This window comes from Lagopus leucura, unplaced genomic scaffold, assembly GCF_019238085.1.
Source record: "Lagopus leucura isolate 7727_CA_CO unplaced genomic scaffold, USGS_WTPT01 Super-Scaffold_100017, whole genome shotgun sequence".
Classification (NCBI taxonomy): domain Eukaryota; kingdom Metazoa; phylum Chordata; class Aves; order Galliformes; family Phasianidae; genus Lagopus; species Lagopus leucura.
In genome coordinates, this window is record NW_024962271.1 from 889,338 (window position 1) to 916,866 (window position 27,529).

Here is a 27,529-nt window from a genome sequence, read left to right on the forward strand (position 1 = left end):
CCGCGCGCCGCCGCAACGCGTTGCTGGGCGGGCGCCCGTCGCTGAGCGGGGCTGTGCGCAAAGGTGCGGGGCGCGGCGGGCGGCGAGCAGGGTGTGAGGGGACGCTGCGGGGCTGCTGTGGGTTGGGTAGGAGGACAGACTCGGCGTAATGCTTTTTTCGCTATTAAACAAGATCAGGGTGGAAGTAGCAGCCCTGAACCGAAAGCGAAGTGCCGGAAGTGGTGTGGAAGTGGAAAGCAAACCGCAAAAAAGGGCGGATGGTGCAGTTTGTCTTCCGTGTGCGGCTGTGCCCATAAGACGGGGACGTGGAAGGCTGTGCTGCCGTAGTGCAGCTCGGGATTCCGGGCACGCTGCTGGGTGTGTGCTGCTCTGAAACCTCGTGCGTGTGGCCCAGGCAAACCCCCAGCCGTTCAGTTAGTCGCTGTAATGCGGGTGAAGCCTGAGACACTGAGAGAGGTTATAAGCGTAGCGTCAGACGTTTAAACAAAACACACGAAGGAACCCAGCGCCTTGATGCTGTGGGTGGCAGCTGCCAACTGGTCCCGCAGTCATGTGAAGCCATGTGGTGGTGGCGTGTCTCCAGTTGTACCCTAACTGTTCATCCCCCTTGTTTCCTCACGCATTTCTGAGTCAACTCATGAAGAAAAACTCCTCATGCGATCTTCAGAGTGATGGTGCTGCAGTGCTGTGTAGTATTGGCAGGCGCAGCTTCAGTCTGTTAATGCAGCAGGAAGATGCAGCATCATCTGGCATAAACAATCCATAAGTAGGCTGTTACCTTCGCCTTACTGATGTATTCCAGCTGACAGACTCACGGTCACTTTGTGCGAGCTGATTTAATCATTAAATCATACTAGTTTTTCCATTTGACAAGGCCTCGATGACGTTTGAGTTGGTAGACAGGGTGGTCTAAGCAGAGAGCTGACTGTCCTTTTTTGTCACAGTTACTGCTACACAGTTAACAGTAGTTTCTCATCAAACTCATTCATTTGCTCGTCTTGTAGAACTTGCACTGGTATGTCAGGCTGCTCTGTGTGTCTCTTGGGACTGTTGTGATACCGTTCTGTGTTTGCGTTTATTTTCCTTTCCCTTTGCTTCAGGTTGAAAAGATGGGAAATGCAGAAAGCAATGCCTATCGGAACCACCTTTCCAGGTTTCTTCCTGAGGAGCAGTCTGATGTTGATGGCGTATTTGATACCTTAGTGGGATCAAGCAGCTCAGCAGCAGCCAAAAATGGAAAAGCTATGAAGAAAACTGTCACTCTGGAAGCACTGAAGGCAAGAAAATAAATTATTCTTGATACATCTGGAACAGTGTATTGAATGCAGTTCTAGAAAAGAATTAAAGACATGGCAATAATTATTTTTAAGTCTTAATTTAATAATATTTTGGGGTAGGACACATAGTTAATATTTTATTACAGTTTAAGCTGAGAAATGACTTCTGAGTTGGTATTTCTCTCCTGAGTCTTCCTGTTGCATCAATTTCCAGCTTTCCTGATCCTGAGATATGCTGGGAGGTATGAAAATACTTTTACAGAATCTAGAAAAGTGGGAGGAATGCTTTTCCCCCAGGAGTCTGTACGTGTAATTTATTTATGGATTTTCTCAAGCTGTCACATCTCTGTTTTTGACTGTATCTTTCTCCCTCAGTTGCATCGCTGTCTAATGTTCTCACTTGCATCAGGAGAGAATTCAATTTTGCTTGATTAAGCTGTAGCTCCCTATTTTATCTAATTAGTATATGTTATGCTCGCTGATTACCTTCGCATTCATTTTCTAATCAAGAAAGAAGTAGAAAATGATTCATCGTAATATTTCATAACTTCAGTTAGATAGGAATCAAGTGGCCAAATGAATGTAGTATTAAAGTGCATTGGTACGTATGCTACCCAATTAATGGACTCAAATTAGAACCACGTCAGAGAGACAGGATATTTTAAGGTATTTAACAATGCATCTGCATACAGACCAGCTTCAACTTCCTTCCAGCCTGGCTGTTTGTCAGGTCTCACCAGTTTGAAGCAGTGTTGCTGCTGCCCAGTCTTTCAGTTCTAATACCTCCTTCCATGAATCTGGTCCTTGGTGACCTGGAGGAAGTTCTTTTTCTAGCTTTGCCCTTCTCTCAATGGGATGTTTGATGAACCTTTGCCTATTCCCTTTGCTTTCCCTTTTGCTTGCCAACTTAAATCTTTGGACAGACTGCGTGGAGGTGCCTACTTCCTCATTACAGGGGTGATTGCAGTGGTGTGCCTGCATTGTAGGCTCCTGAGATTGACTGATACACGGCATATTTGATCTAGCAAGTCTGATGACATTGGCTGGGCCCCACTTACAAACTCTGGTGAATTCAGCTTTAGTACAAAGAAGCTGCGTGGCTTCTGGGCCAGAGCAGGCTGCACTGCACAGTTGGAAAGCAGAAAACGTAGGTATCTCTAGATAATTACTTGAAGCCCTTTACAACAGGAATTCTAAGGTGTCAGAGATGTGTGTTTGTTAGATGTCTTCTAAAGCTTCCCTTTCTACTGTTCTACTTTTCTTCACCTGCCCTGTTCCCCTTGAGGCTGCTCTTGGAATAACTGTAAGCATAACAACATAGTGCAGCTAAGTGGTGGGTGGAAAGGATATGGAGTGGGAGGGTAATACTGCAGTGTGTCCAGTGTCATGTTTTTAATGTTGTTTCCTGCTGCCTGTGTTACTTCAGGCTCATGCAGTGCTGCTAGAAAGCCTCTTGAAGGCAGCTGTACCCCCTGTGACTGTCCCTCCCTCTACAGGAAGCTTTCTATTGTGTGTGACTGTGGCTTTACTAATTCTGCTTCTGCTGAAATCAATGGGAGTTGTACCACTGACGTCAGCAGAAGGAGGGTAGAGCTCAGCACGTTACATCTCACCCTATAGGCACAGCAACAGCCATTAACATCAAATAGGAACATCCCTGGTGGCTTTGATAGGGGTGGTATTGAGCCAGCAATAGATGGGTAATAGCAGCTCTGCTGAATTGATCAGGAGTGCTTTTATGGAGGTGGGGCTCTGCTGATTTTAGTGTAGTCCCCACTGGGCCATGCCTCAGGTCATGTATTCAGCATGTTCTGCACTGTGCCTCACACAATGAAGACACTGTAATAATATCCTAGCATAGAGATGTGTTTTAGATGACTTATTTTTAAGCCCTGTCATTAACTGGAACACTGTGAATACTTCTTGAACACGGATTCAGATCTCTTTGTGGTGTTGTAATGTGTGCACACGAATTGAAATCTAACTGAATTCAGTGGGCCAGTCACACAACTTAGGTGACCAATCCCTGAGTTCAACTGTCTTAGCATTAAGGATGCCTTATGAAACTCAGATGACCTCCGTTCTGTTCCACATGCATTGAGTGAAAAACATTGCCCACTGCCTGCATTGTCATGAGACCCAGTCTGAAGATGCATAAAAAAAACCTTTCTTCTGCTTGTGATTTCTACTCATCTGTTAGTAAAAAAACCTTTGCTCATAGCAGTGTATCTCAGTGCACGTTAGCTGTGTTCTTCATTTCAAAAGTATGTGTTATTCGTTTAAAAATATATATTCTTTGCTGTTTTTCTCCTTGTAGGCATATATGAGGGAACCACTGCCAGAGCAAATGACTGTTAGGCTGTACAATGGAATGAGAAGTATTGACCTGACTGGAAAATCGTCTGCACCCAGTGACCACATTGCTAAGGAGCAGTTTGTAATTTTCATGTCCAACCTCTTAAAAGGAAATGCAGATGAGAAGATTACCATAATAATGAAAATGATCTCCACCACGGAAGGACCTGTGAAGGGCAAGGAAATCCAAGAGGTACACCAAAAGTGAAATGCATGTTTTGGGGGGCAGTAAGAGAGCACAGACTTTGGTAGGTAATTTGAAGGTAACCCTTAGGACGCAAGATGATTCAGAACAGATTCATGGCTGTTTTTCACTCTGCTGCTGACCTGCTGATATTGGATAGACGGCGTTGGCTGGAGTCAGCAAAGAGCGAGGTGTGGTTGGTGCTTCTGGGGACTGAGCTAAATGTAGCATTAGCCACAGGGTACATCAAGTAAATATCTTTTGCAAAGTAGAATTCATCAGTGGCTTCTACCCTGCAAACCTTCAACCCATACCCATCTTTTGCATTCTATTTTACAGGGACAATTTGGGAGGTGATATTTAAAAACACACTTTTCAAGCCTTATGACACTGATAAAGTAATTACAGAATCACAGAATTATAGAGGTTGGAAAGGACCTCTGGGGATCATCAAGTCCAACCCCCCTGCCAAAGCAGGTCCCTTGGGTAGGTTATTTCTGACTTCATGAGAGGAGATGCTTCTGTCATTGGGATTACAGCATCAGTACTGCTTGGCTTTGCCCTTAGAAAGTCTTTGGAGCGCTGTGCAACGTTATTTAAGAAATGATGGCATGGTGATGTTTTAACCTTTTAAGTTCACAGAGGATCTGATCAAGTCTGTAGTCCATGTACTGAGCTACAGGAAGGAGCTGAAAGGTTGGAATTTGGAGAATACCAGGGATTCTGCAGGTGGAATAAAGGCTCTGTCTTCTCAGCTTCTATCAGAATTGAAACTTGCAGGTAAGCAACACTGATGTAGTACATCCCAAAACATCACAGAGCTTGCATAATCTCTAATCTCAAAAGAAATTTGCCCTCTGTGCCATAATTCAAATGATGAGACCTGTTTTTCTAAACCTAGTGCTTTGAGAATAACTTGGGAACCTTTGATTATTCTAGCTTTCTCCAAAAATTCAGGATTGAAGTCACAGTTTAAGCAGACATGCAAACCTGTTTTACAAGTATCTGACCTGCAGGTGACATTTTGATGCATCTGCAGATGTTTTCTGATTGTATGTCATTTTGCAAAGCCCAGACTTACCTTTGCACTGTTGTAGTAATAGATTTTGCTGTTTTCCAAAGAACATCTCATTTGTTGTTATACTGTGAGCCCACGTATTTTAATTATTACAACCCAACCAACGTCACAGGCTGATGTTTCTCACTTCTGTGCATGCATCTGCTCGATGTAGTTGACAGCTACACGAGTCTCTGCCTTTTTGTACATGATTTTATGTCTAAATAAACGAATATCTTTTTTACACTTAAAAATGAACTGATTGTTTTTTCTAAAGGAAAGTACAGTGCAGCTTACTACTGTTTCCGTGTCTTATTATTTAGATGGGACAAAAGCTGTGAGTCCTCAGCTGATGGAGATGAACTTTGACAGAAGTGTCATTGAGGACTGGGTGTACCGAGTTCCACAAATCTCAGCTTTCCTCAGCGTTGTTATCAGGCAGGGCCTCCATGTCCTGCATTCTCTCCCAGACCAAACCAAAGACATAGTCAACTTGGTTCCAGGCTGCAAAGGCATCAAAGGAAGAATTGTCAGCCTCTTTGACATCCCATCTGTCATGTACATCAACTCCCATTTGCCTGCAGAGCTGCAGCATAAGTGGAGGCTGTTATTTTCTTCTAAACTGCATGGAGAGAGCTTCTCCCAGCTGTGTGCACACATAGTGAACAAAGGTCCCTGCATTTTGATCCTAAAGGATGTAGATGGCTTTATCTTTGGTGGCTTTGCATCTCACTCCTGGGAGGTGAAACCACAGTTTCAAGGTAAAACTCACTTTTTTTTTTTCTCCCTGTTAATATCTCACAGTTCAGGAAAACATTGCTTATTCTGCACAGGTACAAGGATCCAGTCTGCTTAATGGATATTGTCATTTTATTTTCATAACAGATAGCATTTCTAATAGCTCAAGTGTATTTTCCCGTGTCAAAAATAACATTCATTTTGGAAGTGTGTTAAACTACATACCAAGTTCTTGCTCTTGTGCCTGGCCAGGCATATTGCTGATGAATGCTTATCGTTTGTCTGTCATTTGATAAGACTTTTAACGCTGCAGGACGTATTGATCATGCTCTCCTTGTCAGTGAAATCTGTCAACTCCTGTAGCTCCATAGGTGAGAGGGGAAGCAACGCAGCATAAATGTTGAAGCAGCGTTTAAACAACGCGTCCAGCAGATGGCAGTCTTTCATTTCAGAGCTGCTGAGCCGGCGGTCTGACCTCAGATGTTTTTCTCTTTGCAGGTGACAATAGATGCTTTCTGTTTTCTGTTTTTCCCTCTCTTGCTGTGTATACATACACAGGATACAATGACCACTACATGTATTTGAACCACGGCCAACAGACAATGCCAAATGGACTCGTAAGTACTGAGAAATAACAGTTCAGAAGTTGGATTCCTGGCTGAGTTTTGGAAGTGTTTTGTTTTTTGCTTCTGTTACTTTGAGCTGATTTGTTTCACTTCTTTTTTCTCTGAGGATGTTTCCATTCTTTTCTATGCTATTTGTCTCACAGTTACTAGGAGGACTATTATTATTTGCTGCCTGAAATCATCAGCATAAGGCATGAACTGTGGATACCAGTGAAGAACTGTCTGCAATACTAATAGAGTTCTTACTTTTCTTTATACTTGGCATGTATACTGAAGTACCACATAACTAGGATAGGCTTTGTTCGTGTCTGGCCCAAGCAGGTGGGCTTGGTGCAGGTTTGGGTTCTGGAGATTATGGCAACGATGTGTGTTGGGTTTTTTTTTCCCCAAGTTTTTTGGGAGAACTGGCAGCATCTGTCCACATTATTGAAAAAGCAGGAGCTGGCTGAGCTGTGGAACGGAAGAGCTTTGTATGGCTGTTCTCATTGCCACAGTGATTGTTTTTTAAGTGATGGAATTAGAGCACAAGAGTTTTCTGTAGGTTGCTCCTGCTGTGTGGGTCCAGCGGCAGAAACTCCCTTTCCTCAAATCCATGAATGAGCTCCTCAGATGCAGAGGAGTTTCTGCAGAACCACAGAATGATTTCTATTTGGAACAGTGTTTTACAGATCCGTTGTGTTATGTGCCCTAACTTTGGGAATTGCAGGAGACCGAGATAAATTTGCAACACAGAAAACAAACAGCATCAAATTGTGTTACTCATTTCTGTAGTTACTTTTCTGGATGGAAGAGATGCAGCTAAACCCAACGCTTCCAATCTGTTTAAAATGGAGCTGTCAATCAATAAACAAAAGCCAGTGAGCTGCATTTCTGGCACAAGGCAGAGCTGAAGTCCTTGTAAATCCTGATATTCTGTAAAGCACACAGGGAGGGCAGCATCACGCGGGTGAGTTCTTATTTGTCTTCAGGAATGCTGGATCCGTGCACAGATCAGGTTCGTTTAGAATATGTTTCCAGCTACCCACTGAGCATGGCATAAATACAGAACTTGGCAGTGTACCAAAGTCTTGCTTTCATAACTTGTCTGCTCTGTTTTACACGTGTAGCAAAATGCTCAACGTGCTGCTTTGGTTTACAGGGCATGGGAGGGCAGCACGGTTACTTTGGACTCTGGGTGGACAGTGATTATGGGAAGGGACACAGTAAAGCAAAACCTCGATGCACCACCTACAACAGTCCTCAGCTGTCAGCTAAAGAGGATTTCACACTGGATGCCTTGGAAGTCTGGGCAGTGGGAGACATGCCTGAAAGTGCAGAGGTTGGTGAACAGGGCTGACAGCTGTGAAATGGTGTCGAATTGGAATGGGAGGCGATGCGAATGAAAAATGTGCAGTTTCGGTTTTCTCATTAACAGTGGCTCCCTACTGTAATGAAGAATGTTTTCTTTAACTCAACATTCTGTTCCAAGAAAATTGCAAAACAGTGAAACGGGTGGGAGTTCTAGTAAGAAAAAGGATCAGGAGCTGTGAGGTGATAGAAGAACAATACTTGATTCAGAATTTCTAGAGGCCTTTCTGATAGTGAGGAATGGCTTCAAGGGAGGAACCTCCTTGGAGGGGTTGAGTAAAACCCAGTGTTTGTAAAACAGAAACAAAGGCCTAGAAGTGCAAAAAGAAGTCTCAGCTAGAGCTCAGGAAGAGAACTGAAAGAAGCAAAACGTTTCTTTATCAGTGAGTTGCAACTTACTGTTGTTTTGCAGTAGATTAGCCATTTATAATCCTTGCAGCTCCAATCTCAGCACTTCCTTATCTAACAGAGACTAATAAAAAAGCAGCAGGAGCTGCATTTAAACAGCTGATACTCTGTATAGAGCAGTGATATTTGAAGTGCCTAGGAAACCTGCTTTCAGCCGGGATACAAAGAGAGAGCTTTGTTGCTTAAATAGTTTGTGATTAGATTTATGTCAGTCTTTCTGCACCTGGCTTATCCCTGGCAATTAGTATGAGACCTCTTTCCTGTCTCCTCTGTCCCTGCAGTTCATTCTGTTATTAAACTGTCTGTTCTGCACAGTTGCTTGTTTTTTTTGTTTTGTTTTTTTTTTTTTTATGGCTGTTTTTGTTTTAATTTTATATTTCTTTTCATACTAAATTAATGTATCCTGTCTGCTCACTGGACACAAAGAATTTCTGAATAGAAACGGAACAAATTGTTTACAACAACTGTTGAATTGTACTTGAATCTATTCCTTAAAAAAGAATTCACATCCGTGCTGGAAATTGAGGTCAGGCTCATAGCCTGAATGAACCTGAAACAGTCCAACGTCCTATCAGACATTTTGTTCTTACTATTTTGTCTATTTGTTCTTACTATTTAGTCATTTGATGTATCCCAGTGAATCTTAGATGCCTTACTTGAAAAGAATGCTTGCTTCATTGTGACAAACTTGCAAACCACATTTCTTGTGGACTTTTGAGTGTGTTTCTTTCTGTAGCTGAATGCTGATTAACTCACAGTGACAATGTAAACTGACTTTATTTTATTTTGCTTTACAGACTAAAGGTAAGAAGAGTATCCTGGATGTAGACCCTGAGGCTCAGGCCTTACTAGAAATGACTGGGAAAAGTCGGCACAGCGAAGGTTTACGAGAACCCCTCGAAGATGAAGATGATGATAACTGAAAGGATTTGCTCCTCCATGTTAATATTCCTCTTTTTTTCCCCCTTATACTTCCTTAAATATCTAGAGCTACCCTTAAGCCTCACACTTACACATTTAGGGTTCAGTGCAATATTTCTGCCTGAAGGGTTTTACCTGAGGAGGACAAAAAAATTAACTACATACTTCAGAGATACCTATAATTAAGTGCCAGCTGACTATGAAGAGCATTCCTAGTAGATCTGAATTTAAAAACAAAAGTTACTGACAGTACTGCTTACTGACTTGGGGAAGAACTGATGTGTAGTTACATGAAAAAGCGTAGACAAGACATCGATTAAGGCACTTATACCTCATCTACATGTATTTATTTGTATGCAATCAAATTAGTGCAAATTTTATTATAGCTTATGTTGGTAAGCACAGAAAAGTCTCATGATTCCATATGAAGAATGTTATTAATTTGCTCCAGTTAAATCAAGCGACTCTAGGGGCTGTTAGAGGGGCAGAACTCTTAAGAATACAGAATCCAGTTTGATGGTAATACTTGGATGAATTTCACTAAATAGGATTCTGCAGAAACCTGTTGTTTTTAAACATAGTAAAATGAAGCCAATGAGTCAGTCAGTCATATTTATCCTAAGAATGAGCAAACCCTGGGCTCCTGGAACAAACATACCTCAGCAGAAATTCCCTAGGGAGGAAGGTGCCTTCTGCAGTGGCCTCAAGTGGTGTAAAAGATGGAACTGTGAAATGGATTAAGCAAGAAACATCCACAGGTAATTGTGAATAATAGCTGCACATAGCTGTAGATAAATAAATGCATGGAAGTCAGGCTTATGCCTTTAACTCCTGTAAAGAAGACTGCCACACATTTTATTTCCACATACGTAATCAGCATTTCTGTATCACAAAACAGATGACAAAAGCATGAAACGTCACTTGCAGGTTGGGATTCTGATCGTGGGGCATTCATTCGTTCTCTTCTATGTGGTCTCTTCCTCCTTCTGATGCTTTTTATAGAGAACCAGATTTGAAATTCAAGGTAATCTGCAATTGTGTCTTAATGTAGATCCCACTTCTTTTAATTAAGGTATATATGCATTTGTCCTTGAGAGGACAGCACAAGAAATCACTCCAGCCATATATCCTGCAATTCAGCTGTGCATTCAGTGCCACTTTTAAGTGGTGCACAATAGAAAATGCTGTGCAGACAGCAGCTCATTACACGATGCTTTCTGTAAGCGTGGCAGTGCTGACTTCTGTTTTATTGTCAAACTCCCACCAAACAGCTCAGAAGTATTCTTTGCTCAGGCCCCATCTGCACTTACTAAATACTGCCGAAGCAGAGAGCAGGCAGACACAGCTGAATTTCTGCAGTTACACAGTAAGTAAACACTCAACTTACCTTTCCCCCCCCATAGTGAAGCAGAGACTTTTTCTTGAAGACAAAAACCACTTGTAAGGATGTTTTTAAAACAGCAAGCAGGGAGGGTGAGTTGCACAAAGCTGTTCTTCACCAAAAATTATTACAATTGCTGAGTTTTCTTCAAATTAAACTGTGTCAGTGGAGCTGGTTCTTTCTAGGCTATGAATTGAAGGTGTAATCCTGGTTAAGTATCAGCTTGTGGAGATTGGCATAGCATTTTGAGCTCCAAAATTCTGTTTTATGACAAGTTTAAGCCTGAGACTCTTATGTTCACTTTATAGTATTAAGTGGAGAAGACTGATACCACGACACTTGCAGCAGATGTCAGTGAAACACTACTTACCCAACCCAAGCAGTTGGGATTGTTCAAGATGGGCATGGAATAATCTCAACTTTCTTTTTTTGGATTGAGCAATCTGTGTTTAACACATCAGTAAACATCCAGAAAATGTGCTTGTTCTCAGCAGCGGGTTTGATCTAAACATCTCTCACTTCCATGCAGTTGTTGATCCAACTTCAAAGCTCAACATCCTGTGCTCTTGTGAGAATAAGCCTCTTCCACACTGAACCCATCCACCACTGCTCACCAGCTCAGCCAACCACTTTGCTCCTTCTAGTTACACAGGGACAAAAGAACCACTGCAGTGTTCAGCAGAGGCTGACAGGAGTGCTGCACTTTAACTTTCAACTCTCTGTTTGAAAACTCACCCCAGATTCCTTTGGAGTCTTGTTGGATCAAAGCTAGGGATCACAGGATCTGGAAACGCTATGGATTGGTGATAGAAGTGCTCACAAAGGCAGTTCTTTTCAGCTAATTTAAAATAAAAGATGGGTCTAAATCAAGAATCTTCTTCAGATACTTCTGTGCATCATTTTGAAACATAGAATTTTATTAATAAAAATCACTGTGATTTAAATAAATAAAACTTCAATTTATGCACAATAGATTTTTCTGTACAGGTGTGAAACTGCGTTACTCTGTTTGGGGGCTACCAGCATTCTCAACACAAAGATCAATGTTATAAAAATATACCTGATCTTGCTTTAAAACAGGAGTCATTCCAGAGATGTCTGTAGACAGCTCACGTAGCTTATGTACAGTGCACAAAAGGAACAGACTGGAGTGGGAAGAAATGTTTGGTACAGATTCACTGGGGTGTCTTCAGAAAAGATGCTATTGTTAGACCAATGCATTGAGTTCCCCAGCATCACAGCTCTGCTCTGCGCATCTCTGGGCATCAGTTACTGCATTCCTTGGTGTGCTTCTGGTGGCAGCAGTGTTTTTCACAGAGTTTGACCAACTCAGACACGATGAAAACTGAGGAAGCCAGTCCAGTAAGAAAGAGCAAGTCTGTAGAGAGGAAACAGAGCATGGGCAAACACAGTGGGCAGCTGGATTTCGTGTTGGGCTGAGGGTCATCCTTCAGTACATACCTGTTCTGGTACATCAGCACAGAGGTACAGCCTAGCTATGCTCATGGTAGTTGTTGAATTGGAATAGACTTGTCTACTGTCTTGTCTATTCTTGGCCACAGTAGACACGCAGTCACAGCTGGTACAGCCTACGTGATGGCTGAACACCATTGATCATTTAGAATCACTGAACCCCACTTCCTACAAAGTTCCTAATGTAAATATGATATAATTTAACACGGTAGAGTTTGCTCAGTCTGATTCAGATGGTAAAATATGCACTGCATTTCAACTCAGCAACATTTACCGAGCTTTTTGCAAAATGAAGCCACTGCATAATGATCCTGGATAGATTCATTTAATGAAAAATCATCAGACAGAGCTCATGGAAAATCTCAATCTGCCTGCATTTATGTACAGTAAATCAAAATTGAAAACCTGGAATATCATTAACTACAAGCATTTTTGTGTAACTGCTTCTCTGTATTTAGGTATACGTGCCACTGCCTGATTGCTCCCACCAGCAATCCCACGGGAGCTGTCACGTAGCAACTCTGCAATTCCACCTGCTTTCTGAAGTAGCTGAGAAGAAGATAGATATGTACTTTGTAACTTACCTAGCACTCCTAAGTTCTCTGTCTGGAAGATCTTCTGTAATGGAGGGACGTATATAACAGCCAGCTGTCCCAGAAATGACCCGAGCACAGAATACAAGAACATGCGGTTTCGAAAAAAGCCTATTTCCAGTATCAGCTTTGTCTAGAAAAGAGGGAAAAAAAATAAAAGGAAACACAGCATTTCCCAATCTCCTGTTGGTATTTGAACATCAGGCCGTGTCTTTGCACACTCTGCCACTATTGGGAGTACTGAAGTTACATGAATGCTAACTCAGGCAAGAGCTGGACAGCTGAAAGCATCACAGTTGAACAACGATGGGTAGAAAAGATGATAAAAATCACACTGCTCTGAAGGACTGTTAAAAAAAGCCTTCCCATGCAAAACGTTTGCATTCTAGTGGGTTTTCTTCAGACCAGAAATTGTTGCTGATACGACGATCTCACCTGAGAACGACACGTCAGAGCATTGAAGAGGTCAAAAAACACGAAACACGTGAAAGTCATGGTTGTGGTCCGGGGGGTTATGCCACCTTTAGGATTCTGAAGGCACACACACAGTTCCAGGGGTTAGTTAAGCCTTGCAACAGTAAGTCCATGCAATAGGTGAACTAAATATTCCCTGTAACGGTCCCAGGCAGTTCAAAGTACAGTCAAGTAAAGGAATAAATCTACTTCTAGTTAGTACAGGCAGCATTGATTTCTCCCTGCTAATTGCTGGGTTTATGATCTTATCAACCCTATTTTTAACTGATGCAGATTTTGAATGAAGCATATTCTAAACTGCGTTATCTACACCGTTACAGCACTAATAATTTTAACTAACCAAAATGTGTAGTACTTACATGCTTGATATTCTCTACATCTACAGAACTCTAGAGGCAAAAGCTACCTTGGAGTGTTGGAATCGTTTCAAGTCATAGTTTTCTCATTCTAGATAGGAAGGGTCAAATAAGAGACAAAACAGGAAGGCAGAAACAGAGCAAGGACTCTGGCTTCCTAACACTCTGCCCTTACTAATCCTTTCCCACTGGAGGTATTTCAGGGAGTCAACGTGTACTGCCTTCAGAAATTGCCCTTCACTTCGTTCTGCACCCTGATGAAAACAAGATACGATTGCAGATTTTCCTCACCTCCTTCCAGAAGACAAAGAGGGTTCCACTAATGATAATTAGAGCTGACATGAAGATTTTCAGGATCAGTGATTTGCTGAGTATAGTGTCCGTAATACATCGGGGTGGCTGTTTGATTGTATCCTTATCAACAGGTTCAACTCCCAAGCTGCCTCAAATAGAAGAGGAATGCTGCATTTAGTTCACACAGGTTGTCCTGAGATGATACTGCTGGTAAGAGAAGATGGATCTGGAAGATTAAATTCTTTTAAATAAAGCATGAGAGATGCCAGTGTTCTGGCAGTGTTACATAAGGCTGTATTATCTGTGAGAGCAAGATAAAGGCCCTTTTTTGTTTTGCAAAGCAAACTGCTACAGTGACATAATATTAAGCTATCATAGTGCATCGTACCCATACATCATCATAGAGAGAAAGCTAGGGGTAAGATTTCAGCCAACATCCCTCCCATAATGAAGATGCTGTAATTAGCAGTTCAATGAGGTTCTTGTATCTTGTGATTTTGGTTCCACCCCAAAACAGGAAGATGTCAAGCCTCAAGTAAGAAGCAAGTAAATAGCTTCAGGAGGGACCAGAAGGGAATACAAGGACAGCTTGTCTTATTTAGCCATCAAGTGATTGGCACACCGATAAGAAATCATAACAGCTTGTGCTCCTAAGCCAACACAAAGCTGTTACGTTGCTCATTTGTCTCTTTTATACCTTTGGGCTGGGGGCCCATCCATGATGATGTTGATCCATAAGATCTGCATGGCATTGAGTGGATTAGGTAGGTTGAGCACTGTTGACAGAGTAATTAAGCTCAAAGCTGAAATGCTCCTGCAAAGCACAAAAGGAGGTTTAGTCTGCATGGCCTTGCTTCCACTGCAGTTAAAGCAAACAAGAACTTACGTGCTCAGCTGGAACCGGACAAAGTTTTTTATGTTGTAAAATATTCCTTTTCCCTCTTCTATTGCGTTCCTGGAAGGGGAGGGAGAATGCATTTAATAACTAACATTAACAGTGTTTCACACAGAGCTCTTCCTATGACACTTGAAGACAAGTTACCTTCTCCAGCTCTTATCTCAGCTGAAATAAAGGCCTCAGCTTAGAAAGAGGAGAACAATGTATCTTCTCAGTCAGAATGATTTTATCAGGACTAATCAATCTGAAAACTGTGGTTCACGTGGCCAGGTCTTGGTTCATAAAGCAAACACGTGACCTATTATATCCTCACTCTACTCTACCTTCTGTGCCTGTTGTTACAAACCAACGGAGTGTTGCAAATTATGCATCTTTCCTCTGAACTTCTTGCACAAGGCAGAGGGAACAAGTTAAGATTACCCAGACCTGTAGGCACTTATAAATCTCCAGGTAGCTACAGTAACTGAGGAATCTCTATAGCTACAGCAACAAGAAGCCAGGGCTTTCAAGTAAAAGCTAGGTTTGTCACCACCACCTGAAACAAAAAAGTTATTGCAGTACATGCAACTGAAAGTGAGCCAGGCCCCGCTGAGGAATTCATCTCCACTTACACGTCCTGCCTCTTGTGATTTTCCCAGGGCTAGTCACATAACAGCCTCATTGCAATGGATAGCCAGAAAGCGCCTGAAGTAAGAAAGGGTCAGATACTAAGCAAGTCTCTGAACCTACATTACTGTTGAGAAGTCATCGTCCACAAGGATCATGTTGGCAGCCTCTTTGCTGACATCTGTACCCGCCTGCCCCATGGCAATCCCAATATCGGCAGATTTCAGAGCCACAGCATCATTAACACCATCTCCTGTCATTGACACAACGGCACCAGCTCTCTGCAGAGCCTGTGGGGGAGAAGAGAGGAGGGACTCTGAAGCCAGGAGAAGAGAAGTCCTGTTGGCAATCGCAGGGCACTGAACAGAACTGCTGTACAGTTTTGAATGCAGACTGCTTGTCAATACCAAGCATTACTTGCATCTCCCAAATGACCCAGGAGAGGTGTGCAGCAGAAGCACTAACGATATTGTTGTAAGCAGTGCCAATGCTTTAGCTTTGGTTTTCTGGTCATCTAAGTTTGAGCTGATCTTGTCCTGGGAGACCAGGTCATTGACACAACTCCTGAGGCCCATCCTGTGCCTTATTTTTGCCAGGTTTACAATGGATTTGAGAAACTTTCAGTACCTTTATGATTTTTAGCTTGTGCTTTGGACTTGTTCTAAAGAAGATGGAAATCTGAAAAACAAAAACACATGATGGTGTGAGATGGATGCTAGTGGAGATGGAACAAGGCCTTGATACTGTGTTCAAAACCATTACATTTTTGACAGTGGATGAGAGCTCTGACTCTGCCACTTGATCCAGCTCTTCCCCGGACATGGCTTTCAGTTTTCCATTGCAGAGGCCAATATTCTGCCCTGCAAAGAGAAACCCAGAATAAGATCCGCTCATCAGCTCTGGAAAAAGGCAATATTTCCTGACTTGAGGAGCAGGGGCAGCAATTTAAGAGCTGATGAAGGCAGTCACCCTGGCAGCGTGGAAGCAATGCAACACTCAGGACTGGAGCTGGTACTGTGTCCAGCCCTCTCCTCTCTGCTGCTTGCACAGCATACTTCTAAAGGCAGAAGGCAAAAATGGGAAGCACAGATGCTCACACTTGGAACATTAGCAGAGTCCATAATCCCAGCAAGGCCATTTATCTCATTTAAGGACATAAAGGCTGAGATTTTGCCATTTCTTGCTCTAAAATAGCACAAATCTACAGGAATTTGGCCCATAGTGCACAGCTGTTTTATTACTGCATTTAATATTAGTTTCAGTGGAAAAGGCAGGAAGTCAGTGATATTTAGAGCCTCTATTACACAAAGAATGATACAGATAATCATTGATAGGTAATGTAACACAACACTGGACTGATCTGACAGAGTAGGAAGGAAACCAGGTTCATTACCTATAGCCACAGCAGTTTCCAGGGCATCTCCAGTTATCATCTTTACTGAGACACCAGACTCAACAAGGACCTGCACAGCTTCTTTCACTCCAGCCCTGGGGGGATCAATTATTCCAACCAGGCCCAAAAAGGTCAGTTTGCCAAGTTCTGAACCTGAAGCCAAAGCGAGTACTGGAAACAGAGGAGGGGAAAAAAAAGACAAAGCAAAATTACTTATAATTCATTTCCGTACATTAAAATGAACACTTAGGGGAGATCTTAACTTTTCAGTTTTCCAACTGAAAAAGTCATTCAAGCCACATATTCAGATCTTTTTATATAGAGGCTCAAAAAATTGCTCTGCTTGAACAGCATTTCTGTTTCCTACATTTCCCTTACAATTTATTCCTATCCAATTTAAATACCTACTGAGTCTTCCCTAAAAGCAGGCAGATTGAGACAGTGCAACATTAGAGCAGACACTATTTAAGTGCTGTGTAAAACAATAGTGCCCCTGTGAAAACAGAAGTGTTTGAGGTTTTATTTTAATCTACGATTTGAGAAATAAATCTGGTTGAACTAGTGAAACTTTCATCATGTGAAGCAAGGCTCTGAGCACTCTGCTTCTGTTCTCACTGCCCAACCCATATTGTCCAATTGGTCCTGAATAACTCTGGGATATTCTGCCAGGTGTTCAGGGCAGCATTGCTCTGATGACTGAATCACAAGCTCACAGCAGCTGCCTCAGCTAATTGCTTTCCTTTTGGAAGGTGATTTGCCATTCACAAGCCAGATTTAGATATTGCCAAGCAAGCTCCGTACACCAGTTACTAACCAGAAGATGCAGGACTGGAGAACACATACATTAACTACATCTTCCAGACCTCGCTGCCAAGACATGTTCTCATTTACTTACATCCTGAGAACACGTGAAGGAGATGAAATGTCTCTGTTACTGTGTGAAAGTCTAAGATGTTTCTGATGTGATCTTTCAGCAATGAAGGAAATGCCACATTTGTAACAAATTCTCCACTTTGTGCACTGACATGAAGTCAGGATCAAAAGGAAATCGTTACGTTTGGTCCTAATAAAGAATTGAAATAAACATCAAATGAAAATGTCAGGGCCCAAATCCATGCTCTGATCCCCCTTCACAGTTGCTTTTTGTTGCTCTTAAAACAGCTCTTCAAAGCAAAACTTGGCAGAGCACTGACTGGATCAGGTGAAGCTCTCAATGCAACTTTCACTCTGTAACTCAGATGATCACAGCGCTTCAGGGAAGAGAAACATTCACTGGTACCAGTGCTTATTTTCAGCTCCTTTCAAGCTCACTAACTTAAATCCAGCAGGAAGGAAAAAAAAATAGGGAGAAAAAAAAGATTAATGGTAACCAACATCCAGCACACAAAAACCCTTGCTAGACTCTGACACGTACCGTGGAGAGATCGTGCAAGTGATGCTAAGGGTTAAGCCTCTGCCCATCCTAACCAAAACTGAGCAGGAAGGTACTGGGGCACAACAAGGGACACAGGCAGCAAGGACTGACCTCGTAGACCTGAGGAGCCCATTCTTTTCTCTTCCTGCTGGTAGGAGGCTTTCTGCTGAGGTGTGAGCATTAATGAGATGCCACTGCTGTTATACATAGTGCAATGTCGAATCACTTCTTCAAATGCTCCTTTCATGAAGTAAATATCTTCCTGATCCTTTAGAGGGAGAAGATAATGTATTTTATCAAAGGAAAAAAAAAAGAAAGAGGACATTAAAAAATACTGGCAATGCATAAAGCTTTTCATCTGATACAGACAAAGTCCTTTCCTTGCTCTTTTGCCTGTTTCATAACATGCCCACCTGCAAGTATTATTTATAGGATGCAATGGCTTTGCTTGGGCCATTTTTCATGCTCAGCCACTGCAGACACAGCCTGATGAAAGGGTATGAGTTGTTCACCCAGAGAATATCATCAGCTAAAACAAGCTCCTTATTAAGCAGGGAGGGAAGAACGGCCAACATTTTCTTCCAAACATCACATCTCCCTTCTCCTGCCAGTTTTCACCAACAGCTTCTGTTTTCCTGATCAAACCACTCCACAAAAAGAATTCTCCTATTCGAGCACAGCACTACCAACTAAAATTACACCCAAGTCAGGAATTCTGAGGTTTGCTCAGTTTCTCCTCCTGATACACTTAACTTCTGAAAGCACTGTTTGCTGAAGAGATACCATTTCATGCCCATTGTTGAAGTGCACAATTAGAAACATGAAACCAGCCCACAGGACTGCTTGCTTTACCTGATTTTTCAGCGTGCATTTCACAGCCATCCACTTTTGTTCGGAGCTAAATGGAATTTCCTTCTTTCTTGCATAAATATCTTTTATGTCAGCTAATTCCATCTGAAGTACAGTAAAATAAGAAGAGCACTGTAATGCTGAACAATGCCAAAGCTTGTCTTTACTTTTTATGGCACAGCATATGTCAGGAACTGACCATGTACTTCAAAGGCAGTTGTATTTTATAGAGCACAAGAGAAAGCATTGGGAAGAGTAGAATCTCTACTTCAAAAAGATCTTTCCCCTTGGTGCCTGATATGGGATAAACTAACCCATAGTTTGAAGCTTTTGCAAGAAGCACTGGGCTCTGCGAGAGCACTAACCATGGAGCTACACTGCTGTCCAGGCCCTCAGTGGGACTTTGGATCAACTTTGTTAGAGTTACAGGCTTAACATGAGGAGCTAAACCAGATGTCTGCATTGCTTCATCAGCCACCTGCTGTAACTTACAGCCCACCTGAGCTCAGAGGGCCACAAGTTCTGCAGGGTTGATCTGATGATTCCTTGGGGTGCTTATGGCCTTCTGTCTCTGAGTATGAGTACAATATTCATTCAAAATTCTTATTTTACATAATCATGTTCAGAACAATGTAAACAGCTATCAAATGATCCAAACCCAGGGTGGCCCTATGCTATGCTTTCCGGCACGGCCAGTTCTTGCTTGTTTTTCACACTCATCTTCCTCCTGAACTCTTAACTTGAATCCAGAGGAAATGTAAACAGACATTTTGGTTTGAGCTCAGAAGAAATCTATGCAGAATAGCTGCACTAATTAACCAAGCAAAACAATTACTGCTGTTGGCACAGAAGCTCGGGGGAGGTGTTTGTCCATGACAAGAGACTTACATGGGAGAGGTGTACATCTACAACCCTGGGAGAAGAGAAAAGGAAAGAAAGGATAAAAGCAGTCTGCAGGCTTTAAAGAAGTCTGATCACTGCTGTCAGACTTTACAGGTCCAGCTTTTCTTTTTTTATTATTATTTTTTAAATTCTGGAATATTTTTAATCTCAGCAATCTTACCTTCATTGCGAGAGCAAGAAGAGCTCCTTCCGTGGGCTGTCCTATCACACTGTTTTTCCTGATAATGGCATTATTGACCACGCAGCCAGCCTAGAAAAAGGGAAGTACTCACATGGCTCATTTCTTCTAGCACTAAATTAATAGCTTTTTCCATCTCTTTCAATGAAATAGAGAGAGATTGCAGAATGAAAGCAACCACATCCCCAAAAGATGTACTACTCCCTATAACTGCACCTCCTGAGATATGTTCTTGTGCTTTCTAAACCTGCTTAATCTGCAGAATGTACCTTATTTTTGGGTAAATTTTACATTTTGGACAAATTAACCTGAAGCAAAATGCTATATATATATTTATATATATCAAACTAACTTCAGAAGTCATGAAAACTCAGACCTTCCTACCATTGCTGCTAATGTGCAGTATGGGTACAGTAAAGCCTAACCTCCATTTGAGGCTCCAGCTCAGATCGTTTCACTGTTCAAACACTCCACCTCAGCCTACACTCAAATGCCCAAGATTATATTTAATGCCAACATGAAATCCAGAGACTGTGGCAGTGCATTTACATATTGATTGCACAGCTGGCTCAAGTCTAGAGTCTGTCTACATTAAAAACCTGAACATGGTAATATTAATTGCCCTGTCCTCTGCCAGAATCCTAGTTTGTTCCAAAACATCAGTGACACTCAGCTTGATGACTCTGGCCTTTCCCTACACATCTTGATTGCTGCCTTTCACCAATTAGCTTCATGTTTCACATCATGACTACTTGGAGAATTTCTCCCTGACTGCACTCACCAGGCAGCTTGCTTAAGTTACAAAAGAGATAGTTTCACACTCTTCACCCAAAACAATCTATGCTAATTAAAACTGAATGCAAATAGGACAAGCTGATTCATAACTTATACTCACCTCCACTAGTTTCCCAACCGAAACGTTGGAAAATTCTTTAAGTATTTCCTTTGATGGCAGAAGAAAAACATTTCCTTCTCCATTGTAGCCCACCCCACTGACCTGAGGAAAGGAGGGAGGGAGAACAACTTCCTCAGTGCCAGACAGCACTACACCACGTCTCCACACACTTCAGAAAATTTCTGATTTTGAAGGGATTTTTCTTTCTAGCTCAAGGCAACGCTGCTGGTAACGAATGCATATTAAGAAAACATAAGGACAAAAAGAATCAGCTCGTCTTCTGAGCTCAAGTTCTGTGGAAGTGCTGTGCAGCTCAATCAAGAGATCTTGTTCTTCGGTTGCAGTGGGTTCACTGGTACTGTTAAAGCCCTGATCATGCCTGCATTTATCAACTCTGCAAGCAGGTAAATGAGCCAAATATTAACGCACTCATAATAAATATTCCTATAACTGATAGATCCACAAGGCTCAACAGCAGATTTCAGTGTTTACAATTGCAGAGAACAGCAGATGAAGTCAATTTGTTTATGTTATCTGAGTGGCTTTTGTACAGGCAGAGCTGGGCCTCTCCAGCACTGCAGAAGTCCCTTCTCTTTGGACAAACCAGCAATGAAATGCTTTTTTGGGACTGACTCAACACTCCGTATTTGGGCTTCACAGAACTAAAAGCAAGTCAGCCCCGCTGAGCTTGAATAGGAAAGCTCATATCACATCACCACCTCCATACCTCTGCCTGGAAGCCATCTGAGGTCACAAGTCGAGTCACTGTCATCTCATTGGCAGTCAGAGTGCCCGTCTTGTCTGAGCAGATGACATTGCAGCAGCCTGATGCAAGGAAGTTTTTAAATCAGAACTCATTAAGTTATAAGGAAAGGATGACAGGAAAAGAATTTGATTATGCTTCATGGTATTGTGCAAGTAATTTGGTTGTGAGATGCAGTAGGAGACATCTGAAGATGTCTGCATTGTCCGAGCATCAGGTCACGAGCAGCCAAAGAAGACCATCATCTCCAGGAGGTGACCAGCATATCCAGGCACTGCATGCCAACAGAATGGCTATTATTACTATGTTCCAAGAAGAAGTATCAAATGCTCACTCCACCACATGCTTCCTCAAATGGGCCGTTTAATTAACCTTTGCTTCCCTATCTCCAAGTCAGGAACAGCACTTTCCCACCTTCCCAGAGGGTTGTGATGCTAGAAGTGTTGAAAACTGCTGCAAAAAGCACTTTCAAATCCAGCTACGAGTGGGAGCTGCCCCACTCATGCTTTGCTTTGTGACAATAAAGCATGTTTATGCCAGGGCCTATTTACAGCAGAATACAGCAAACAAGGGAATGAGAATAGTTAACACCATTCTATTTTCCATTCTCAGAAAGGGAAAAAAGATGACTTTAGCACAAAAGAGAATCAGACTTCAGCTCTGTTTGAAGTCTGAATATCTTCCCTGGCTCCAGAGGTGATTGTACAGTTTAGCAAAGACTCACCAACATGATGATTTGTAGGTAAGAGCCTGGAGAGAATAAAATAGATTGGGCTGTGAGTAAATTAACTGCAGTTTTGACTTGACTAGCTTTTCTGTGCTATCACCTCTAAACCAAGTAAAGCTGGAGGATCATGGCCTCAAGTTGCACTAGGGGAGATTCAGGTTGGACACTAGGAAAAATTTATTCTCTGAAAGAGTGGTCAGGCACTGGAATGGACTGCCCAGGGAGTGGTGGAATCACCACTGGAGGTGCTCAAGGAACATTCAGATGTCGTATTGAGGGACATGATCTAGTATGGAAATATTGGTGGTAGGTGGATGGTTGGACTGGATGATCTTGGAGGTCTTTTCCAACCTTGGTGATTCTATGATAATTTTTCTCCCTTTGAGAAGTTTACCAGACGCTGTACAATTTATGTATGGAGAGTACAGTTTTTTCCACTTCTAGGTCACCTGGCAGAGTACCTGACATCTTACAGTATGTCTATTTGGGAGCAACCCTTCCAGAACAAAATTCTTAATGAGATAAGGCAGTCTCAGATGTCTGGGTCAGGGCAGGTACAATAAAATCAGGGTGATAAGATTCCTTAACTGCAGAACAAACAAGGGCAGTTCAAACAATAGCAGCATTTCAAAGGCAGACAAATCTTAGCTGAAGATCCAGCTGCACAGCAGATATCTTGAACTACCTGGGCCAGCCTTGGCACTTGGTGCACATTTTATGAGTGGTCCTAAATGCACAACACGTTTGCCCCTTCATATGATTGCCATAGTGACCAAGGTCAGAATAGCAAAGCCTGGAATACAGTGACCTGGGGATGAGGGCCAGTTTGAAGATAAGGAATACTTTCAAAAGAGTTTATTCTGCCTCGTGCTGCGAGAGTGAGCTGGATGCCTTCTCAACATCCTCTCTTATCCCCATTTTCCACAGCTCTTTGAACACGAGGGAGATGGCTACACAGACTACAGGAAACCAGATAGTTTTGTCTATGCCATCAGGCTCAGCTTGAGGGGCTGCAAGGCTTTTTAGCCAGACAGCAGAGAAATGGATGGCAGGGACCTGCAGGATGGTCCCATGGAATGGGGGAAAAGGAGAAACCCAGCCTTTCAACTCAAACAGAACAGGCAAGGCTGCAGAGGAGTACTGCTCCCCATGGGCCACTGCTGTGGGATGGGTTGCAGCAGGAGGAAGATGTCACAATTGATTTCTCTCTGCATCACTCCTAAAAGATGACAGCACCTGAGCACATTACTGTCACTAAAGTAAGGGAAAAAGGTGAGGAACATGAAGTAGCATTTAAGTTTGAGGGGGTTGCTCAGGCCCAGTAAGCATATTCCAAGATAGAATACACATATTTTCATATTAAAATAATAAATAAGTAATAAAGCAATTAAATAAAGTAATAAAATGATAGAATAAAAATCAAACTGAGGCTCACTTGACCTCAGTTGAGTTTGTACGAATGACCAAAACCTCTCGCTCCTCTGCAAACTCACCTAAGGTTTCTACGATGGGCAGCTTCTTCACAATCACTCTTTTCTTGGCCATACGAAGAACACCCAGCACCAGTGTCACAGTGACCACGATGGGAAGGCCCTCTGGGATGGCAGCCACTGCCAGGCTGGGGGCAACAGAGAGAAAATGGTTTCAATGTATTGGTCAGACTGCAAGTGCTGGCCAACCATTGCAAAGGGACATCTCTGTGGGGTGAGTCTTCCTGCCCACATGGGCACATCTGAGTGGACGTGGGCACTGCTAACCACTGGGACTGCTGAGAAAAAAAATAAAAAGCAAGATACCTATCCAGCCCTTCAACATTTCCTGGGTAATTTTGACAAAGCGTTCACTTTTCTTTTTCACATGGTTGAAGAGCATTAACTTCTGGTTCAGCAGGGATTTAGAGGTTGGATTTCATTCACTTGGATGGAACGTAAACTCTCCCTGACATCACAACTCATCTGACAGCCACTGACTCCCATCCATACACAGCCCCACATCTCCTACATGTGGGTACAAACTACATCAGGAGAGCATGAGCTGCCCAGATATCTCTATGCTGTGCACACTGAAGGGGGCCAACATTAAAGCCCACAACAGCTGGCATGCTAGGAAAACTCAGACGCTGGCCATATCCCTCCTTCACTTATTTCCTTGGGTAATTGAGCACTTCCACATGTCTCCAAAGTGTAACCAAGGAGGACTTTCAGCCACGGGCTGCTCCCCTACATTCAGACTTAACTGCTTTTCTTTGCCACCACACCTCATTCCCTGTTGCTCTGTTGTCCCCCCATCTGTAGTATTGTTTATATTTATTTATTTCCATGGAAAGCTTTTCTAAAGGACTCATTTGAGAGTCATGACAACATCAAACAATAGATTTTATGGGCGCTACTAGAAACACATGGTTTATTATGTTTGATTAAGAGCTTGCACATGCATTTCAGGTCCATAAAATACACATTCCTGTCATTATGTGTAAATTTAGAAAGTACAGCAAAGGTTAATATTTGCTGTTACACTCCCACTGAATTCATAGTACAGACAGGAAAGGACACTCATGGCAAGATGAGCTGGGAAGTGCCAGTGAAGATTTTCAAAATACTTGGTTCAGAGAAAATAAGGAAGAATATATTTGAATGTAATTGATTTCCAAAGACATCCATGCTTCTTTTTCTGTTAAACTCAATTATAAAGCCAACATTAATCACACCAGGTGCAAGATCAGCATGTACTTCAGAAGGATCTTATGCAAGCTCTCTTCTGTGAAGTGCCCATTGTTTTGAACAGAAAACTCCCTGGAATGTATTTCAGTACAAATCAAAGAGAAAAGGAGCTTTCAAATCCTTACCTAACTCCAATGGTGAACATGCTGAGAAGATGCTTTCCTTGTAACCAGCCAATGAGCATTATTAAACCTGGCGGGGGAAAAACATCAAATTAAAAACACTGAGAAAAGTATACCTCTCCAATCTGCTTTAGCTGCTGTTGAAGAACGAATTATGCAGTGAAGCCCCCAAATCTCTGCTTCCACCTCCCAAAATCTCAGTAATTCCCACCAAGTACTTTTAAAAGCAGCAACCCTGGATCACAGAAGGCTCTCCCAGCTCCACACACAACTGTGAGCATTGTGTTCAACTCACCAATTATGCCAAAGGAGAAAAGGGTGAGTTGCTTCCCCAGTCTGTCCATGCTTTTTTGGAGAGGTGTTTTGGGAGTCTGGAAACATGAGAGAACAGCTGTTTTTCTTTGTGCATTATGAAAGATGAGAAGATGAAGGTAGGGGCAGAATGACAGCCCCACACAGACCTACTCATTATTACTGTAGTCCTTACAACTGCCCCATGTTGCCCAGTGCTTACCCACTCCAAACCTGAGATCAATAGTTGATTAGTTTCTAACACCTCATCTGTGTTTGGTTCAGAGATGCAGCCAGTGAAAGCATGGCATGTGCAGAACTAAAAATTGATATACTAGAGGAAGTGGAGGAAAAGAAAGAAAGAAAACCAACCAACCAAGAAGTCACGTGGTTCAGGCATCTCTCAGTCATGCAGGCATTCAACAGCAGAGACAGATCTAATGCATTAACCCCCAGCAGTGCTCCCCCTCATGATCCATTTCCAGAGTGACCCAGAGACTTTACCTCTTCAGCTTGCATCATTTTGAACACCTCTCCAAACTGTGAATTTTCACCTGTCCCGATAACTACACCCTGAAAAGAGGAAAAAAAAGAAAAAAGAAAAACAGATGAAAAATCTTTTAGATAAGATTCTGTGACCAACATCAAGGAAAAGACTGGGGGTGAGAGGACTCACTTTTCCCTTCCCATATCGCACCAGGGTCCCCATGAAAACAACATTGCTCAGAGTGGTTATGTCTCCAGCTTCTAGTAACACACCATCAGTCTTGTTGCAAGGCTCAGCTTCTCCTGTAAAACTGGATTCATCCACCAGCAGATCTGTAACCTAAATAAAAACATGCAATTTCTTGCACTGGTAACACACCCTTTTAAAGCTGGCCCTTCTCCACGGAGCTGCATTTACCTCTATTAGCCTGAGGTCTGCAGGTACCCTATCACCAACAGAAAGATATATGATATCTCCAGGCACAAGCTCTCTTGCTAGAAGATGCTGCAGTTTTCCTTCCCTCAGGCTAGATTAGACAAATGGAAAAAGAAGAGAAGAAACCAGGCTGTGAGCTCATTATTCTTTCTGCAGGCTCAGGAATGACAGGCAGGAAAGCAAGAGCTCTGCCCCAAGGATCTTGCAGTGTAAATAACAAAATCTGCACTAAACACAGAATCATAGAATGCTTTGTGTTGGAAGAGACCTTAGAAATTATCTTTTTCCAACCCCCCTGTATGGGCAAGGACACCTCCCATTAGACCGTGAGAAGAGAGAGTTCCTTCCCTCTTGCTCAGTTTAAATTAGTGAACAGAAGGGTGCATCACAGAACATTCACATGTCACCAATAAATGACATGAGGTCCCAATTAGTTACGCTGCAGTGTTGTCTCCCCAGAGCTTTCTCTTCTCCAGGCTGAACAACCCCAGCACTCTCAGCCCATCTTCATCTTCCAGACACTGCTTTCTCATTACACCAGCAACGACCTGCAATCATACTCCTTGCCAGCCAGTCCTGCCCCATAACCCATAGGACTCACACCCTACCAGCCAGCTGCGCCTCACCAGTTGCACTCAGGAGGAACCAACTTGTTCAGCTCTTCCAGAGACTTTTCAGAACGATACTCCTTTTAAATCAGAAAGGAAAAGAAACCAAGTTAGGTGAGCAGCCTGCTGGGGGCAGTGGGGCTGAGCCCTGCTTCACGTACCTGGATGAAGGCCACAGTGACCACGATGAGCACAGCCTGAGGACAGAGAGGTGTTACAGGCACTTTGGCTTTGGGAAGCAAAGGGCTGGGGAACAGGAGATGTGCACCTACCATGGTGATGCTCGCAGCATCCTCGTACTCCTTAGTGATGACGCTTACCAAAGCGGAAGCCAGCAACAAGAGAATGAGGGGATTTTTAAACTGGAAAAGGAAACAAAACGAATCAGAACATAAACACGGTCTGAGTTGGTCTCAGAGCTGTTCAGAAAGGGCTGGAGATGCTGTCTGGCTGCAAGAACCTTCCTGTATGGAGTGGGTGCAGTGTTTGTAGTCAGATTGGGGTCCGCAAGGACAGCACTGAGGCTCACACCATCACACACCGATGTCCCCACTTTCCCCCACCCTACACAGGCAAGGTTTGCCTTTTCAGACACCTAGGGCAGGGCTAGCACTGAAATCTCCTTAGAGGCATGACAGGCACGGACAAAGCCTTTTATTGTCTTTTAGAATTTGATACTAGAACTCCTATCTTTTTTCCCCCCACCCTCCCCTTTTCTCCTCATTAATCTGCCAAGCTCTGCCCTGGTCACAGGAG

At 42.8% G+C, this 27,529-nt stretch overlaps 2 protein-coding genes across 4 annotated transcripts in view; one reads left to right on the forward strand and one right to left on the reverse strand.

The window, feature by feature from the left end:
- MEAK7 (MTOR associated protein, eak-7 homolog) lies at positions 1-11,241 on the forward strand. The gene is made up of 8 exons (XM_042877258.1): positions 1-63; positions 1,101-1,277; positions 3,595-3,825; positions 4,452-4,596; positions 5,197-5,634; positions 6,110-6,228; positions 7,376-7,555; positions 8,790-11,241. Exons 2-8 carry the CDS (start codon positions 1,110-1,112, stop codon positions 8,913-8,915), a joined length of 1,407 nt encoding a protein of 468 aa, XP_042733192.1. The 5' UTR covers positions 1-63; positions 1,101-1,109; the 3' UTR covers positions 8,916-11,241.
- ATP2C2 (ATPase secretory pathway Ca2+ transporting 2) overlaps positions 11,191-27,529 on the reverse strand; it is a 25,510-nt gene continuing 9,171 nt past the window's right edge. For 2 of the 3 annotated variants that reach the window (XM_042877254.1, XM_042877255.1), the window contains exons 4-27: positions 27,046-27,135; positions 26,935-26,970; positions 26,792-26,853; positions 26,148-26,256; positions 25,920-26,069; positions 25,748-25,816; positions 25,248-25,323; positions 24,956-25,022; positions 23,604-23,728; positions 21,348-21,445; positions 20,621-20,722; positions 19,708-19,797; positions 18,648-18,749; positions 17,907-18,063; positions 16,382-16,552; positions 15,751-15,848; positions 15,616-15,666; positions 15,112-15,278; positions 14,371-14,439; positions 14,182-14,298; positions 13,482-13,629; positions 12,796-12,891; positions 12,352-12,493; positions 11,191-11,672 (exon numbers count right to left, since the gene is read on the reverse strand). In XM_042877254.1, the coding sequence (XP_042733188.1) occupies positions 11,560-11,672; positions 12,352-12,493; positions 12,796-12,891; positions 13,482-13,629; positions 14,182-14,298; positions 14,371-14,439; positions 15,112-15,278; positions 15,616-15,666; positions 15,751-15,848; positions 16,382-16,552; positions 17,907-18,063; positions 18,648-18,749; positions 19,708-19,797; positions 20,621-20,722; positions 21,348-21,445; positions 23,604-23,728; positions 24,956-25,022; positions 25,248-25,323; positions 25,748-25,816; positions 25,920-26,069; positions 26,148-26,256; positions 26,792-26,853; positions 26,935-26,970; positions 27,046-27,135 (2,505 nt within the window). In that variant the 3' untranslated portion in view covers positions 11,191-11,559. The remainder of the gene's footprint in view (positions 11,673-12,351; positions 12,494-12,795; positions 12,892-13,481; positions 13,630-14,181; positions 14,299-14,370; positions 14,440-15,111; positions 15,279-15,615; positions 15,667-15,750; positions 15,849-16,381; positions 16,553-17,906; positions 18,064-18,647; positions 18,750-19,707; positions 19,798-20,620; positions 20,723-21,347; positions 21,446-23,603; positions 23,729-24,955; positions 25,023-25,247; positions 25,324-25,747; positions 25,817-25,919; positions 26,070-26,147; positions 26,257-26,791; positions 26,854-26,934; positions 26,971-27,045; positions 27,136-27,529) is intronic. The other variant, XM_042877256.1, reaches the window with a different exon arrangement.